Raw genomic sequence first — 16,694 nt, forward strand, 5'->3', positions numbered from 1 at the left:
AGCAGTATATAAGTATGAACCGCAGCGTATATGCAGGAGCGTGTGCTGCTGTCCAGATTCAAACATCAGCGCTCCTTTATGTGGATGGGTCTCGTTGCTCTGTAGCCAGATCTCTTGGAGGACATGCTCTGGACTCAAAGTGTTCTGCGAATATAAATCTGTTTCTGTGTCATACGAACGAGCGCGTACACTGCACTTGTCACATATTTGAACTTTTTTTACAATCTTGTTTTCCCAAACTTTAAGTGGTCCAACCTTTGAAACCCCGTGACCGAAGTCCACCTGCCTTTATTTAGACCAATGATTTACTGGAGCTGATCTTTTAATGGATCTGTAAATGATTTGAGTTATAAACCATTAATGAGCCAAAATCCCCTTTGTCTGTGTTTCTGTTCAGATAAGCAGATCGTGACAGCACTGGCCACCAGATGGGTTCAAATCTCTTGCTCGTTATCAATTTGGCTCCGGTTTGGTCTGTGCTTTAACTCTTGTTTCATCTGTCACCATTTTAACTGTGCTCTTTATTTTTTCCTTTGGTTGTTGGCACAGCATTAACTGTCTTTTATCTAAATATTTTGCTTGATGGAGGTTGTCTGTTTCTACATTGCAGCTGAGATTAAACCAAATATAAATCACCCATATCGTCCATAAAACCAAACAATCGGAGGACAGGCGCTCTACAGCTCCAAATGGAGGCGGAGGTGCAGAACTTTGGACCAAATCACTGACTGTATGGTAGAATTCTCCAAAAATCAAATCCATACAAAAACTAATTTAAAAAGAGGACACGGAACAAATGGCTTCAGCTGAATGTTTTCTGAAAACTTGTCTGTATGAATTTGTCACACTGTAAAGGTGGCTGAGGTTGACTTTCCCAGGAAAACCTGATTACGTGCAGCGCTGCAGGGCTCTCACGCCGCGTTTAAATTCACTTTTAAAGCTTTTGTTTTCAATCAAAAGTACCTGACAGAGGACCAAGAATCTGTCTTTGGTGGCCGATCAGAAGTCGCTGGCATGTTGGACAAGATTTGATCTGCGGGGCTAAAAGTCTGTAACCGGAGTCGGAGGTCCTGTGTGAGCTGGGAAACTGTAGATGTCGTCCTTTCCTGTTGTGGAAAGTGACATGCTGACTGCACCGGGTCACCGCGGTCGTACCTAATAAGAAGCAGAATTAGATTCCTTGCAAGACAGTAAACCCAGCACTCCGAGCAGCAAACAGCAGAGGGAGGGGGAGGACATGCAGGGTGGGGATGGTGCAGAGGACAAATATTAGCATAAAGGGGAGAAGAAGTGAAGCAAGGAGCCCTTTATTGTTTCAGCTGAGGAGTGTCGACAGTCAGGTCAGGTTTTAGTGCCGCGCCGTTAAACAAAGGTCCAACCTGCACGTTGTCACGTACGTCAGGAGAATCCGGCGTTCCTCCGTCCCCTCATGTCCAGCAACATTGAAAACACAAACGAGGCGAGCTGGGGACATCTATCCAAAGAGAAGAGCTCCGGCCCCGTTAAAAAAGTCCAACCTCAGGTCTGAAAAGGCCAAAGGGTGACTCGAATCTATCCGCTATAAAAGCGTGATGCTTCTAAACTTCATTTGGTGTCACCCTTCCCCTAAAATCAATTAGACTAAATGTTGGGAATGGCTGTCAAGAATACCTTTAAAAAGCATAAAAACAGTTTGTACTTTCAATTCAAGCTCCTTCGCCACTTCATCTTACACTGATCTTTAAATTCAGCTCTTTCTCACGATAGCTGATGGGTTTTTTGGTTTAGAACTCTCCACGCTAATGCTACGACACCTGGACGTTCTCCCAGTATAAATTTCGGCAAAGCTCATTCCCGACTGTTGGGGCTCTTTTTCCAAACTCACGGCGTGAAGGCGTCTGTCATTTAAATTGAAAAACTGGCCCCGCTGCAGCAGGGTTGTATTTACCTGCACTGGGGCAGGTGTTCAGTGTGGCAGGGACTCCACGGGCGCACGACTGAAAACCTGATAATTACTGTCATTTTTATCCCAGGTAAGTATAGCTTCGGCTCACCGGTTTTATATCTGAGCACTGCTCCATCACCAGGCCATAAAGACGCGTTGGAGGAAACTGATTTGGCTTTCGGGCGCTATGCTTTCACCATCAAGCTACTGCGATACAGCGGTTCATAAGCCTTTAAACGGTGTAATTTTAGCTTTAATGAGCACTTCAGGAGAGAGGTATGTTGAAAATTGGTACTGTGTGCCAATAAAACATTAACACGGAGCTCCTGGCAGCTCTTATCTTTTAAAGTCTTCGTCTGTCCCAGTTTAAACGATTTCTTTTTTCCATTTCTTGGCCACGGTGGCCACAGAGTCGTCCCCTAACTGAGGATTTACATTCCCAAATTTGTCTCAGGTTTAGCACCTACGGATATATTATATTATGTCAAGAAACTGAAACATGGTGATTTCATTTGTGGAGCATAAAGGCTAACGAGGCGAATTGACCCCAAATTCATAAATCTTCAGGAAGGGTGGAGAAGAATCGTAGGTACAACTTTGGCTGTAAAATCTAAACAGCTGTTGTCAAATTTGAAGGGAAACGCTGCTGAAATGATTGCCTTGTGTTGGGCTGCATGGACATAAACCCGAAGAAAGCATTTGCTAGGCGTGTTGCTACGTCAAGATCAATTTCACTGAGAACTATGCTGCATTCAGGTCTGATCCAGAACCTTGACACTGTTCCAGAAACACTTTTTTAACATGGAATTGATCGTTTTATCACGTTTGTGTGGGTTTACCAATCAAATCTCTGATTTATTGCTTAACACATAACGTCAAGGTCAGATTGAAATGACGTGAGAGCTCTAAAATCTGGTCTAAGACTTGATTTAGAGGGGAAATTTGTCTAAGATAAAGTAACATTCCATCATGTTGTTCTGACGATAAGATGCGAGCTTCACCAGCTCAGCAGTGGTCAGAATATTGGTTCCTCCAACGGAATTTACGGCCAACGTTGAAAGCAAATTCAGTCATGATGGATCGAAAGGACAGGTCGCTTAGAGCAAAATCGAGCGGAGGGTTTCCGTTCTGGAGGTGGTGTGTTGGGGTTTCGCTGAGGTCTGAGAAGATCGCCAGATTTTGAGTGTTTTAGTCCCCGAGGGAAACAGCAGTAATGCTCCATGTCATCAGTCATGCAACCATCACGTCCTCCCGGCGCTACAGCACAGAGAACCATGAAGTGATGGTTCCACTCAAATTTGGTGATAAAACATTATAAATAACGTCGGGCTGCTGAGGTCACATCAGCGCACAGATTAATGCGTTATGGCTGTGCCGGCCTTTAAGGGCCTCAACACGAGGGCCAGTTACACATCGTTCCGACAAATGAGGTTTCAGACATTCGGACAGGAAATTAAGAGGAAAGGGTTGTAAAATAGGCTCTTGACTCACCCACTGGAGCACTGCAACCTGGAGCCCCTGCTGAGAAAGGCAAGAAACCCCTTATTCTCTTGACACAAAACACTAAATTGAACCTAAATCAGTCATTTAATTCAACCTGCACGCGGTCTCAAACATGAGTATGATATCACATCACATGACTTAACTTTGTAGTTTTGCCACCCAACAGTCTATCGTAATCTGACGTCTATAAACACAACAAACACACACACACACACTTTGCTGACGCAGCACCACTGATCTTGCCTCCAGAAGTGAGGCGAACACGTATTTCATTTCTGTTTGTTTCTATTTGCACTTGCATGGTGCAATGGTGATGAGCTTTGCGAATTTGTGAGGGTGTGTGTGTGTCTTTGTTTGGACTGTTTTCTGGCGAAAGGCTAAACAGAGCCGCTTTGTGTTTATGGTGTTTATATTTGATAACCGGTGATACGGACAGGCTGTAAAACTGTCTAAACAAGCGGAGTTTATCGGCAGTTTGGATGCGAGCGTTGATGTTTTTTGTGGGATCACCACTGAATTCATTATATAAGAGTTGTCTTATGAGTATAAAATGTGTGTGTGTGTGTGTGTGTGTGCGCGAGTGCTTTTCAATGCACTTAAAACCTCTGCATGTGTCTCTGTTTTTATCCTGATGACAATCGTAAACAGGAAAGTCCAGTACAGCCGTCAATCTCCCCACGTCATCCAACCTCACACACCTGCTTCCACTGGCATTCAAACCCAACCTTACACACACTCCTGCGTCTCTTGCCTGGCTCTCCAGCTTTGATTCTTTTATGTCATTTATTTTTTTTAGAAATCTTGGTAGGTGTCCTATCTGCTATGAATGTGGAGGGGAGGTTTCTGACATATGGCATCCTTCAACAAGTTAGCCAAGGGGCAATTGAGACGTTATGGCTACAGTTAAAAAAAAGAAAATCCAGATGACACATAATTGAGTTTAAATCCTAATCCAGTTATCAGATGGCCTCAGTTTGCTTCTATATATTAATGACATGACTAGGATACAGTCCTGTTGGTCCTATTTCCTGGTGAATGCGTCACCGCCGGGCTTCTGGACCCTTTGTTGTTTTTTTGTTTTTTTTATTTCTTGGTCAGGAATACGGCCAGCTGGCCCCGTGTGTGGAATTACAGCGCAGGATCCAAGCAGAGCGGGCTCACAGAAAAGAAAACAGCTGTCAGACAATGAATTACTGTTCTGTGACCAGACGAGTGTCTTTCTGAGGAGTGGATCAGGAAGTTGGGAGCGTGTCAAGAATCACACACAGATGCACACATGCATATATATATACATTCATTTTGGATGAACATGCCTATGAGCTCACATGTACATATGGAATTACTAAATCCCATGTTGCTCCTCTTTTAGCATCTGGATTGAGCCTTGCAATATTTTACACTTAGCAGTGTCAAATAATTCAGCGCACGCTGAGCCAAAATGAGGAAAAGCCAACAGACTTCCCCCGCTATAGAGAGGCATTCACGTTCTTGGCCACAATAAGATCCAGAGGGGGGCAGGGCGAAAAAATTCAGACCTTCCAGAAATGCCATTCTTTCTCTGGCCGGGGCTCTGAGGTCTGCGCGGTGCCCTTTGGCAGCAGCGCGGCTCTGCAGTGCAAACACCTCACATCCTCGGGCTGACCCCTGTGAACCGAGCAGGCGGCTTCACGCGAGCACGCCGGAGCCTGCACGGCTCAAAGCTTCCTCAGTCCCACTGCGAAGGGCTCAGCCCTGGAGGACTTTTGGCCCCGTGGCAGAAAGACGGACAAACCTCCCCACCTTCTTTAGTTGTTCTCTGCTTCTTGGCACATGGAGAGATTGTGGAAGATCCTGTTGCGCTTGAACACAACCTCATCACACATGTCCTCTGGTGGCTACACTTTTTTTTGTCTTTTTATTGCATTTTTTAAATTTTTCTGTCAGCTGCAGAGCTCCACTTCTTGCTTGCTGGTTCACTGGGATTGTAGAAGGCAGCCTGTTTTCTACATGTTTACATAAAAGAACCTGACAGGAAGCACCGTTCACCCTGTTTTTACAGCGATAGCGCGCTTCCATTAAGTCATCATTGCACACTCGCATGGGCTTGCACAACAACCCGACCCCCTCTGTCCGGTGTGTTGGGACGCGCGTGTGGCTGCGTCGGGATAACATTTAACAGTTGTAATCGATTCGCCGCTCTATTTCAGCAAACCTCATCTGGGCGGCTTGTGTGTCCTTTAAAAGAAAATCGATCTCCCGCCTTCACCACATTCACCTGGATAAATCTTCAATCAGATCCGGAGAGTAATAAAATCGGTTTGTTTGGGGGTTTTTTTATTAAGCAAATGGCAAAAAAGTTTATGAGGAGCATCTCCGCGGGGAGACCGGACAGCCTTATCTGGCTGTGTTTTTACACGAAGGAAGCGTCTGTACCGATCCCAACCAGAAGCCGCCTGTTGTATGAAATTACATGGATTTTATATCAGCTCTGCCATCTGGGTCCTATTACCTGAGCAACTGATGAACAAGACAAGCACACACAGTTACAGCCAGTGGAGGAAGAGGAGTACACTTTACACAGCAGTTGTGTTTATTCTTTACACAGGCTGGGCTGAATGTGCTTGGAATCTAGTTTTAAATATGATCATTTTGCAACAAAGAACACCAACTGGGGAGCTATTATAGCTGCTCAACAATGCACAGTTGTGTCCCTGGTTCCTGGCTCCTGGGAGCCATTCCGAGGAGCAGCGTCCTAAAGGCCAAGCATGTCGTCTTAAAAGTGGAATCACAGGGAGCACGGTGATGTATGACACATTGCTCTGTCTGGAGACTCTTTAATATCAGTGAAAAATAAACTCAACCCTAAAAAACTTCCATTTTCGGTCAATTTGTGTTACAATATTTACAATAAGCGGCTGGACCGATGGGAGAAATTTGTGAATTATAGGAACGTAAAACTGATTTACTTGTCTTTTTAACCGATCTCGCTGGAGCGTAACTCAGATTTCTTTTTTATGTTCTAGATTCTGACAGGATTCTCAGCTGTAGACATATTTTGTGTTACTATTTAAGTCACAGCCGCGTTTTAGTTGTTAGAGACCAACTTTGTCACAGGCTGCTGCCTAAAATGTAGTTACAACTTAATCATTTAACATCACAGTTAAGGCTAAGTTACAGTTTAAGGGAAAATAGGGTGGCGTTAATTCAATTATCATCATCAGTCAGATTTCTATGCAGCCAGAGGACAATGCTCCATGACTATGTAGGGGTGTTTTGGGTTTTTTCAACCCAACCATCGTCATGGCGACCTGCCCTCCTTGAATGTTATCACCTTTGTTTTCACATGGATGATTTATTTGGTTATGTGGTGAGATAAAGACTGGATTTAAGTGTGTTTCTGCTTTGGATAGAATGCAGATTTCTGTTTAAATACATTTTTAAGTTCCAAAGCAGAAATTTTAATTCACAGAGCTGAATTTTAGTTTAAGATTTATCATGTGTTTGCGGTTAAACTAAAGGGACCGGACCCTCTGCAGATAAAAACCTTTTCTCTTCTCTCTCTCTGTCTCTCTCTCTCGTGTCCCAGATACTGAGCGAGACAGAACACCCATCTGTCCTCATTGAGACTTACATAAGCTAAACCTGCTAACTTACCTCGCTGACACTAATCTCCAGGTATAAAGGATCATCTTACCTGTCTGAAGCTCTCCCTCTCTCCCTCCGTCCCTTTCATAAGCACAGCTCTTTTTAATCCAATACATCTTTTGTTTATGGAGGAATTTACTGCCTTTCCTACCTTGTTGCACCAAATCTGATCCAACATCGGTCTCCTATGCCTACGCTCAGCCAGGTTAACTCAGCCATTGATAGATTTTACACCAGTAACCGAAAATATCTTCTTCCTCTGGCTCCCCCGACACCCGCCATTGACCTGTGTGCTTGTGCCTCCCCCAGTGTCTGGTTTCCTTCCCCTCCTCCCATAAGTGGGAGATTAACGAGGCAACACCTTGTTGCTGTAACACTTAGAAATGTCTACTGTTACCCTTTGTTTGGGGCACCTTTTTTCCCCCAAAACCTGCCCCATTTCTGCTGGGAAGCATGTTTGAAGCCAACAAACCTGGAGAACAGTAGCGATATTATCATGACACTATCCCAGAACCTGTGCCCTCATATATCTCCTCATCTAATCTGTGTGTGCCCCCAGAGGGTTCTCATCGTTTTCACGCCAGTTTATGGAGAGCGTGTGGGCAGCTTCGCTGTCGCCTCTCCGTCACCCTGCCAGCGTCTGCAACACAAGCACACCCGTCCTTGGACACACTGACGGACAGTTTGGGTGCAATGGGCCGACACACGGACGTTTGGATAAGTGCAGCTGAAGCTGCATCTGAGCCGGGAGGGCAGGAGGGGAGCGGCCTTTAAAATCACGCCATCTGAGGAGGTGTGCGCAGTCAAAGTTTAGTGCACACGTCTGCTTTAATCCTATCAGTATGCTATTGTGTCTGACATCACTCCATAAATTATCAACGTGATCCTTGACCGTGCATGTTTTTTTTTCCCATAATCCTCTTGATCTGAGGGTTCTTTGAACAACCATATGTTGGCTTCAATTGAGTACTGTGCTTGTATGTCATTTTTACTATTTCTGCTCCAATGGTGCGTTAACATTTGTACAGTTTCATGAAGGAAACCATCTACAAAAACCTGGTTTCGGTCATCTGAAGTCCGCTGTCACTTGGAGTGGCTGTTAAATAAAACTCACACCGTAATAAACCTTCTTCTGAAAGAGCAGATGGAGGAGATGCAGGATATCAGCCCCACTCAGCCTGAGGAAGCTGACAGGAATGCGATGTGATCTGCTGATCTCAGCAAGTTAGCAATGCGAGGCAGGTTCTGATGTGCAAGAGAGGCAGCAGGGAACTCACAATGATGTCAGTTCAACTGAAAAAAACAAAACAGTGGTGTGCTGTAGGTCCGGACCTGCAGCTGAACCTTCCTTTTCCTCAGAACTGTGGACACGCGCGATAAACACTCGTGTACGTACAAACCCTCTGGAATCTGTTGGATGTTCTGCAGCATAAAAACGTTGAAATGAGCATAAATGAAACGTGTAAATCTCACCATTTGTCAGCTTGGCTGAGATAACGGGCACTTTCCAGAGGACCGGGCTCCAAAACAGGGAGACCCAGCAGCCGCCGGGTTTTGGGTTACCGCTCATTGCGTAACCTCTTTAATTTGGAAAAAATTCTTCAGACTAATAGATAGAATCCCAACTCCTGTGGTGGAAAAGCCATTAAAGAGTAGCTGAGACGAGCTCCTGGGAGGACGAGCTGATTGATGAATCACGCGCGCGAGGAAAGAGACGTTCATGCTAACAAATGTCGGGGATTCACCCCATCTTTCACAACTCCACTCCTTCAAACGCAGAATTAAAGCTCCCTTAAATTAGGTGCGATTGCTACATCTCAAATTAGAGGCCTGAGCATGAGGCCCTTTGGCGCCATTGTTCCATCAATCTCTCTGCTTTGGAGGAAAGAAAAGGCTCTTCTGAAGTGATTAGCTAAATCATGCGGCGCTGACAGAAATACGCGCCGTCGCTCGGTGGTGGTAGGCGTCAGAGACACGGTCACTTAGGGAAGTTTTAACCTTTCGGCATCAGATCCCCCAGATGTTTTTCCATGCCGGGGAGATGTTAATTCCATTCTGGATGGAAACTGAGATTACGTTAAGCGTGTAGTAGGAGGAATTTCGACAAATGCGACTAAATCCAATGCAGCAGATAACCTAATTTTTTTTCTCTGCTTTGCTCACTGCTGCCCCCACTGGCTGTTCCCTGCAGAACCATGTTCAGGCGACACCTAAGTCTTTTAGAAACCCAGAATCTGCTCTCATTCCCTCTCTGCTCAGTTCTGCATTGACTGTTCCGGATCCAGGTTCAGGATCTAAGCGTGCCTGTCCAGCCTCATCCTGTCAATCATTCCTCACGGGCTCAGATGATGAGCTGCAAATGCGCTTATGTGGCAGAGATGATGACCTGATCATGTCTAAATAGAGAATCTCTTACTCATTCTTTTTTGTCCTTCTCCATATCCCCTCCGTATCCGGGGCGTGCTGTCATGTGGCCCGGGTGACTGTCGGACTTTTATTTCACCGTCCAATGAAAACTGTGGGACATTTGGACCGCGGTGCTTGTGAGCCCGCCCCTCACTGGCATCACCTCGTGGGGGGGCTGTCTGTTCACAGAGAGAATTTGATGAGCGGGCAAAGATATTCATTCAGTCAAAGCGTTGAAGTCTCTTTCTGGGTGGGTGCAAATCCCTCTCGTATTCAACAAGAGCTCTTTCTGGCAGTTCTGGATGGGTTTTTTGGGCCCGGGCCGGTTTGGCCCAGCAGGACGTGACAGAGATTTGCTTTTCTGAGTGATTGAGCGGCGGACCCTTTTGAAGCCCCCTGAATGGCGATCGCTGGGAAAAGAGATGTCTAACTCAAGAGGACTGGAGCTCATTGACAGGAATCGGAAATTTCTCTCCATTGGCACCAGATTCATACAGATAAAAATGAGAGGCTGCAAATCCCATTTTCACATATTTTATTGATGAAAACATCTTTAGCCTTGTGACTCCGTGGACACATAACAAAATATAGCAAAAAAAGCTATTAAGAACATATTCTTTGAAGCCCAATCACAGATTCCAAAGCACCACGACACCTGCTGTGTCTCATACATTTATAAAAAATAACAGTTATTAAAAAATATACATACATGATGATTTTTTTTTCTTAACATGTGATTTGTAACAAGAACGGAACGAAGGGAAACTCGAAACGAGACAACGCAGTAACCCACAAACCTCGAGGTGACAGGCACGATCACTAACTGACGAGCAGACTGGGGCTACTTAGCTGGTCAACCGCGTTAAAGAAGGACAAAATATAGTTTTTACAATCAAAACGAAGCCATCAAGGAGGAAAGCAGAAAAAGAGGCAGAGAAGAGGACAGGAAGGTAGTGAGTGGATGCTGGTCTACCTTCTAGTTTCCCTCAGCTGTCTCTATTCAGGGGGGGGTGGGGAGGCAGCGCTGCAGTTATAAGCTTGGCAAAGCTGAAGGGTGTTATTGTACACATGGTTATATACAGTTTATTTACGCTGCGGACTGAATGATTAAAATGCTTCGATAGATCAACCTGACGCGCAAAGCAAACGTCTGGGAAGGAAAGCATGCCGAGCATGTGTGGAGGCTTCCTGCAGCTTCTGTGGGTCTGATCAATGAAACCAGAGAGCCAGAACCGATAACAGATGCTTCTGGACACCCCTGACAAGAGGGAGGCTGCAGCGCTCTCCAAAAACAGCTGTGATCTGACCTTAGCCGAGTTTGTATGATAGAACGATAGCCCTGCACCACCAGCTGCACCTATCTCTCCAGACTGACTTATCTCTCTTTTTCTCTCTCGCTTTTCAGAACTTCCCTCCTCCCCCTCCCATCCCCCACCACTGTCAATCACTCCTATCTGCTGCGCCGACACGGGGCCCAATTACACCACACAACTGTCGACGGAGCCTTGTAAGGTTTTGGCACAGATTTGGAGCCCTGAACGGAGCGAGAGCCACCACGGCTCAGTTCAGGCTCTTTGGCAGCAGCTGAGGAATTCCCTGCCAGGGTGCTACAGCAAATAATATCTCATCATCTCAGGAGCCTCAGCAAATATCCTTCCACTGTGACAAGGATGACCCCCCCCCCCATCTTTCAACGCACTCCCTCCTTCCTTTCATTTCCCCCTGCTTCAAAGACTGGAAAAAGCACCACAGTAAGAAGAAAAAAATACAAACCAGAGCTAGCGACAGCGTTGTCTGCTGCTGATGATTCCAAAAGGTTCTTTTTTTTTATAAATATCCTACACTGCTGATCATTTGGAACAGATTTTTTTTTTCACCAAGAAAAATAGGAATCTGACCACAACCCACCGACCACATGCGTGTGACAAACACAACTCTCTTTCCCCCAGACACAAACACGTCACATGTACTGTACATTCACAAGCATATAGGTTGCTACTGTCGTGAGCACAAGCAGTCGAGCTAATTCTTGAAAAAAGATTATAATGATATTCTCTCCTCTGCCTCCAGAGAGGCAAATAGGCACTTAAACGTGTACGTTCATGTATACAAACACAGAGATTCACTGCTTTTGTTGATTTCTCCCTGTCAAAACTGGGTTTGAGTGGGGAAGAAAAAAAAATCAACATAATCTTTGGTTCTGAAGTCTGTAAACGAGCAGAATTGTCCTCCGTGGAAACCGATCGGATGAGCCTCGCGCACTCATTGGGGGCCGAGGCTCACTTGCGTTTGTTTCCCAGCTTTCCCTACAAGTGAGCCTTTTTTTCTTTCTTTTTTTTCCCTGAACCTGGCTGACCTGGACAGAATTATGAGACGTTGGCTTTTCAGGAAATGTGAGATCTACACGGTGAGCTGGAGATTGCGGCCGACCGTTGGCGCTCAAGCGTGTGAACAAACACCGGGCAGGGTTGAGGTGACGGTGGCGTCGCTCGCTCCTGTGTAAACACGTTGGCCCCTCTCTCTCTCCCTCCCCCCCCCCCCCCCCCCCACCCCCTCTCTCTCTATCTCTCTCCAGGTGTGACTCAGTTACAGGGCAGCCAGGTAGAGTACGCAGGCTGCTGGCAGGCAAACACCGGCTGGACCTGCGCTATGTAGTAGTTACTGAAGTTGCCGTCTGCAACGTAGGGAGCAGGCTGGTAGTAACAGGTGACGTTAGCCACGTTTGGGATGATGTTCTGCTCGGCCAGGACTCGCACCGCTAGCATGGCTATCAGCCCCAAAGTCTGCCGCCTCTCGTGTCCCATCAGGCACACCGTGCTCTCATTGACCACCTCGTGGAGGGTCATCAGGTAGTCGTACTTGCGGTCCTCCAGGCCCACAAAGTGGTTCTGAAGGTAGGACTCCAGCTTGCGCTGCTGCTCGCCGATGTCGGAGAAGTCGATGAAGAAGCGCGAGCACATGTAGCGCTGCAGGGACTTCATTTCGGACTCGGAGGCAGCCTGGAAGCCCCTCACCAGAAGGTGACAGTACTTCAGCAGGCCGCCGCCTCTGATCTCCTCCGGGTTGCGGGTGCAGATGATTTTGTTGCGCAGGTGGTCCAGGGCCTCGCCGAAGTCCCCGTACACGCTCTCGCCCATGATGGTGGGGTGAAAGGTCTCGGCCATGGGGTTCTCGGAGCACTCGTAGAACAGCAGCAGCGAGTCCAGCTTGATCTGGAAGGAGTCCACGCTGAACTCGAACTGCCGCCGAAGAGAGTCCACAAACTTCAGCTCCACGTTCTTCCCCCGGTTGTTGGAGAGGGAGATGAGACTCCAGCGGTCCGAGTCGTTGCAAACTTTCACCATCTTCTGCACATAAGCCTCCTGTGGGCGGACATGACAGAAAGAGAAACGCCTTAATTTACAGCCATTTTATCTAAGCTCTGCAACAGTCTGCAAGGGTGTGCATGAGTTTCGCAAATCTGTGTTAATAATCCTATTGACCCCATTGTTATTAATCATAGAATGTACTTGGGGAGAGGTGGCGGAGCTCAGGATTCTCTCCTAATTGGTTTATCTAGATCCTCTTTAACACAGAAAAGCAATCATTACCCTGACCAAACTGATTCAACTGCGCATTAAGCTCCACCATTAAGTTCCGAAACTGCCCGAATTCAGTTTAATTCCATTACGCATCTACGTGTAAACAGGAGAGAAAACGCACCTTTAGCGTCAGTGGAGTTATCCTGTCCTTGTTCACACAGTCTGGTAAGAAGTCCAGGAGACAGTCCAACACAATGTCCTTCACAATCTGGAAGTCACTCTCGCCTTTCATATCTGCGCAGAATATCAGGTCCAGGTCCTTAAAGCCTAACCCGCTGTCCTCGTGCAGAATGTGGCTCGCAGCTGAGCCGTTTAACCGAACGTCCCGGACGTGGATCTGCTTCTCCTCCATCCGAGTCCGCACCGCCTTGACGATCTGCCGCGGCTGCATCTCCAGCGTGGGGAAGTTCCCCCGGCCGTGGATCGGGATGGTCTCGGTCAGGATGGCGTCCAGCCGCTGCACTTGCTCCCAGCTGAGCACGCTAATGTTGCTGCCCTCCGCGTCGGACGCGCAGCTGACGGAGGAGCTACTGTCGTCTTCAGACATGATGGAAAGTCTTTGAGCAACACGTCAGAAAATAGTTTTCTCAGAAATGGGAAGTGCTCGCCACTTTACGCACGGGTCGAATGGAGGAAGTAAATTAATATTGCGTCCTCATCGAGTTTCTCGGGATTTGGATTCCTCTTGATTAACTGTCAAAGCACAGAATTAAATACGATCAACGAAAACAGTGCAACAGTTTGCGCAACGAGCCTCTTTGGAGATGAAGAGACGAGCAGACGAGTTGGTGTCTGTCTGGAAGATGTGCACTCGCTCAGCGTGCGCGGGTGTAGCAGACCGGGGGGGGGGAGGAAAACTTTTCTCCCCTTTTCCTTTCTGCTATGAAAACGTTCCCCCGCCGCCGCCGCCGTCAATGCGTCCGAGCGCTGCGCATCACCGTCTTTGAAGGTTGCTGATGATCCAAGAGGGGGGTTGCTTTTCCGCCTGTGACTCCATCGCCGAAAGGCACGCCTATAACTTTATGAATTTGCATGAATAAGCTGAACCTCGCGTTGCGCTCTGGCCACGGATCAGCCCCTCGAGAACTGTCCTCGCACCTCTCTCTCCCACCCCCTCCTTTTCTTAAATAATATCTCCGCTCGTTGCCAACAAATAATCCCGTTAATTCGGTCTTAATGTGCTCAGGAAATCCAGCCCGCCTGGCCCAACTTTGTCAGAATCAACAGCTTTTTCGCCCTTGTGCCGCCGTTAACTGTTACCTGCCCGCTCGGCGCGCCTCGTCCTCCTGCTGGAGCCGCCACCGGCTTTATGGCGTGAAGACGTGAGCTGCACCCCCTCCCGTCTGAACGGGAGGGGGTGCTGCTCCACATGACCGCACCGGAAGATCTTATCAACCTGCTGCCCAGAATACACCATCCAACCTGGAGTCCATCAGCTGCCCGAGACAGGAGACATTATCATCTAATCTTTCTTGTTCGTTGGTGCGCTAGGATTTTAGTCATAAACTGCAAGATGATTAAATTCAACCGTGGCGGCCCTGTTTATTGGGTAGTTATGAACAAAGAAAAATAATCGAATAAAATCATCAAGAATTCATCGTCAGATTGAGCTGCGCTTGACGCTCACGCCGCTATGTCGCCCCCTGTTGGCAGACTATGGGAACACTCTTTCGCGCACTACTATACAATACTGCAATATAAATTCATTGTTAGGCTGAATATATTACCCTTGGAATTAAGACCACTAAAGACTGTGTTTCTGGTGACAGAAGATGACCTTGAATTTGATTATTAATGTGTACTTGTTGGTCCAGATTTTATTTTATTTTTAAATCAAATGAACACTTCTTTAAGAACGGGGCAGCCAGATCACGTATTGGGCGGGGGTAAAATGGTCGTAAGGGGTGGTGTGTATAACAGCTTTTCAAGAATATTCCATTAGCTTGTCTAAGGTCCTGTGTCTCCGCAGACACGCTGATCTGTAAACCCTCATAAACCCTTTTACTCCTCTCTTAACAGAGATAAGCTCCTCACCTACAGCAGTGCTCCCTCTGTAGTAGGAGGCACTTCGACAGTCAGGAATAAAACTCAAAAGCAAATAATAAGAGATACACTGTCGGGTGTTTTAATCTTTGCTCTCAGTTTTTGGTTGTGAGTGTATTTCAGCTTGAGTGAAACTGAACTCCACATCTGCAAATCTTAATGGAAATGTTAGATGTGTATAGCAGGTGCAGGGTGGAAGCGGTACCTGTGACTCCAGCACATACCCAAATATACAAAAATGACCCTGGATGAGGCGGTTCAGATGATATCGTGTGCTCACCACTAATCACAGCAGCACGTGCCTTTTCCCTCTGCCGATGCTGATGGCTTTTCCTGCCATCTAAAGGGTTGGTTTTTAATGTAACCAAAACATGGGGGAAGAATGCCAGAGTGGGACCCTAAATTACAATACCACTCATTTACGCTAATGTATGTGGAAGGAGCCTCTCTGTTGGCCGCAGCAGAAATATTTTGCAGCCATTTTCCACGCGGTTGTTTTCCACTTGAATTTATAGGGAGGATGATTATAGGTAATGGTGGAAAAGTAAAGAAAAATAAAATTCTGAGAGTTTTATGGTCTTTTCTGATAAACGGCACCTTTATGTAATGTAGTATTGCCTGGAGAAAAATATAAAAACACACCTTGTAACATAAGTCTTTGGACAGATGATGTGTTGATTGGTCCCCCGCCGGTGTTTGTATGTTGATTTAAGCTAAAGTTGTTTTTATATAAAGCTATTAAACAGGTTTGGACCTGGACAGGAATGACTGTTTCTTCCCAGTTTCTCTGCATGATTTCAAGGTTAATCCCATTTTTCTCCCTGCAGCCCACTTTTCTTCTGCCGTGCAACAAAGTCAAGCTCAGGTTTCTTTTTTTCATCATAAATCTCTGGATCTCAGCCTTTCATTTATTAGATTTACTGTCTGAATCACGGCTGCAAGAATGAAAAAAAAACAACTAAATCAATCACTGCTTTAGATTCAAGTTTCTACATTTCGGGAAGTTCAGTTTCTGCCACAGACACACTGAGTTTCAGGTTCCTCTTGGCATGTCATCAGGAGCTACACTGACCTTCCGTGACCTTCCCAGCCGCTCGCTGCTTCAGACCAATGCGGGAAAACTGGCCAACAATGAGTGACTGATGATAAAACAGCACACGCAGGGGTGCTGGAATACTGTCCTGGCACAGAGAGGGATCCAAAGTACAGCGTCTCATTTTGACTGGTTAAGAAGAGGAAGTCAGTCCGTCCTGCCGCTGCTGAAAGAGAGAAGTGCCAGAGGTGGAACAACCGTCTGACAAACACGACCTTAACTGTGTTGTGATGGCCTCATGTACTGTTTGCATGCAGTGGGAAAGACGCCCGAAACATGGAGAAGTGAAAGCGTGACGATGAGAGAGGAGGGCAGCAGTGTAAATGTGTTTAGCTATGCAATCTACAAGCAAGTGTCTGGATTATCAGAGTTTTCCCCAATAATTCCTTTTCAAAATTGCGCAGGTCAGTTGGCAGACGGCCCTGAAACATATACTTCCTGCATTGAAGTAACACTTGAGTAACGCAGGAGAGGTGACGCAACACAAAAAAGGTGTGTTTCCTGCCACCCTTCACTTTCC

The 16,694-nt window shown here is 46.5% G+C and overlaps 1 protein-coding gene across 1 annotated transcript; it reads right to left on the reverse strand.

Annotated features, from left to right (window-relative positions):
• Positions 1-9,975: 9,975 nt before the first annotated feature.
• Positions 9,976-16,366, reverse strand: tent5aa (terminal nucleotidyltransferase 5Aa). The gene is made up of 2 exons (XM_057044754.1): positions 13,160-16,366; positions 9,976-12,819 (listed from the first exon to the last, which is right to left on the reverse strand). Exons 1-2 carry the CDS (start codon positions 13,583-13,585, stop codon positions 12,040-12,042), a joined length of 1,206 nt encoding a protein of 401 aa, XP_056900734.1. The 5' UTR covers positions 13,586-16,366; the 3' UTR covers positions 9,976-12,039.
• Between the last annotated feature and the right edge of the window lie 328 nt (positions 16,367-16,694).

This window comes from Takifugu flavidus, chromosome 10 (assembly GCF_003711565.1).
Source record: "Takifugu flavidus isolate HTHZ2018 chromosome 10, ASM371156v2, whole genome shotgun sequence".
NCBI classification, from domain to species: domain Eukaryota; kingdom Metazoa; phylum Chordata; class Actinopteri; order Tetraodontiformes; family Tetraodontidae; genus Takifugu; species Takifugu flavidus.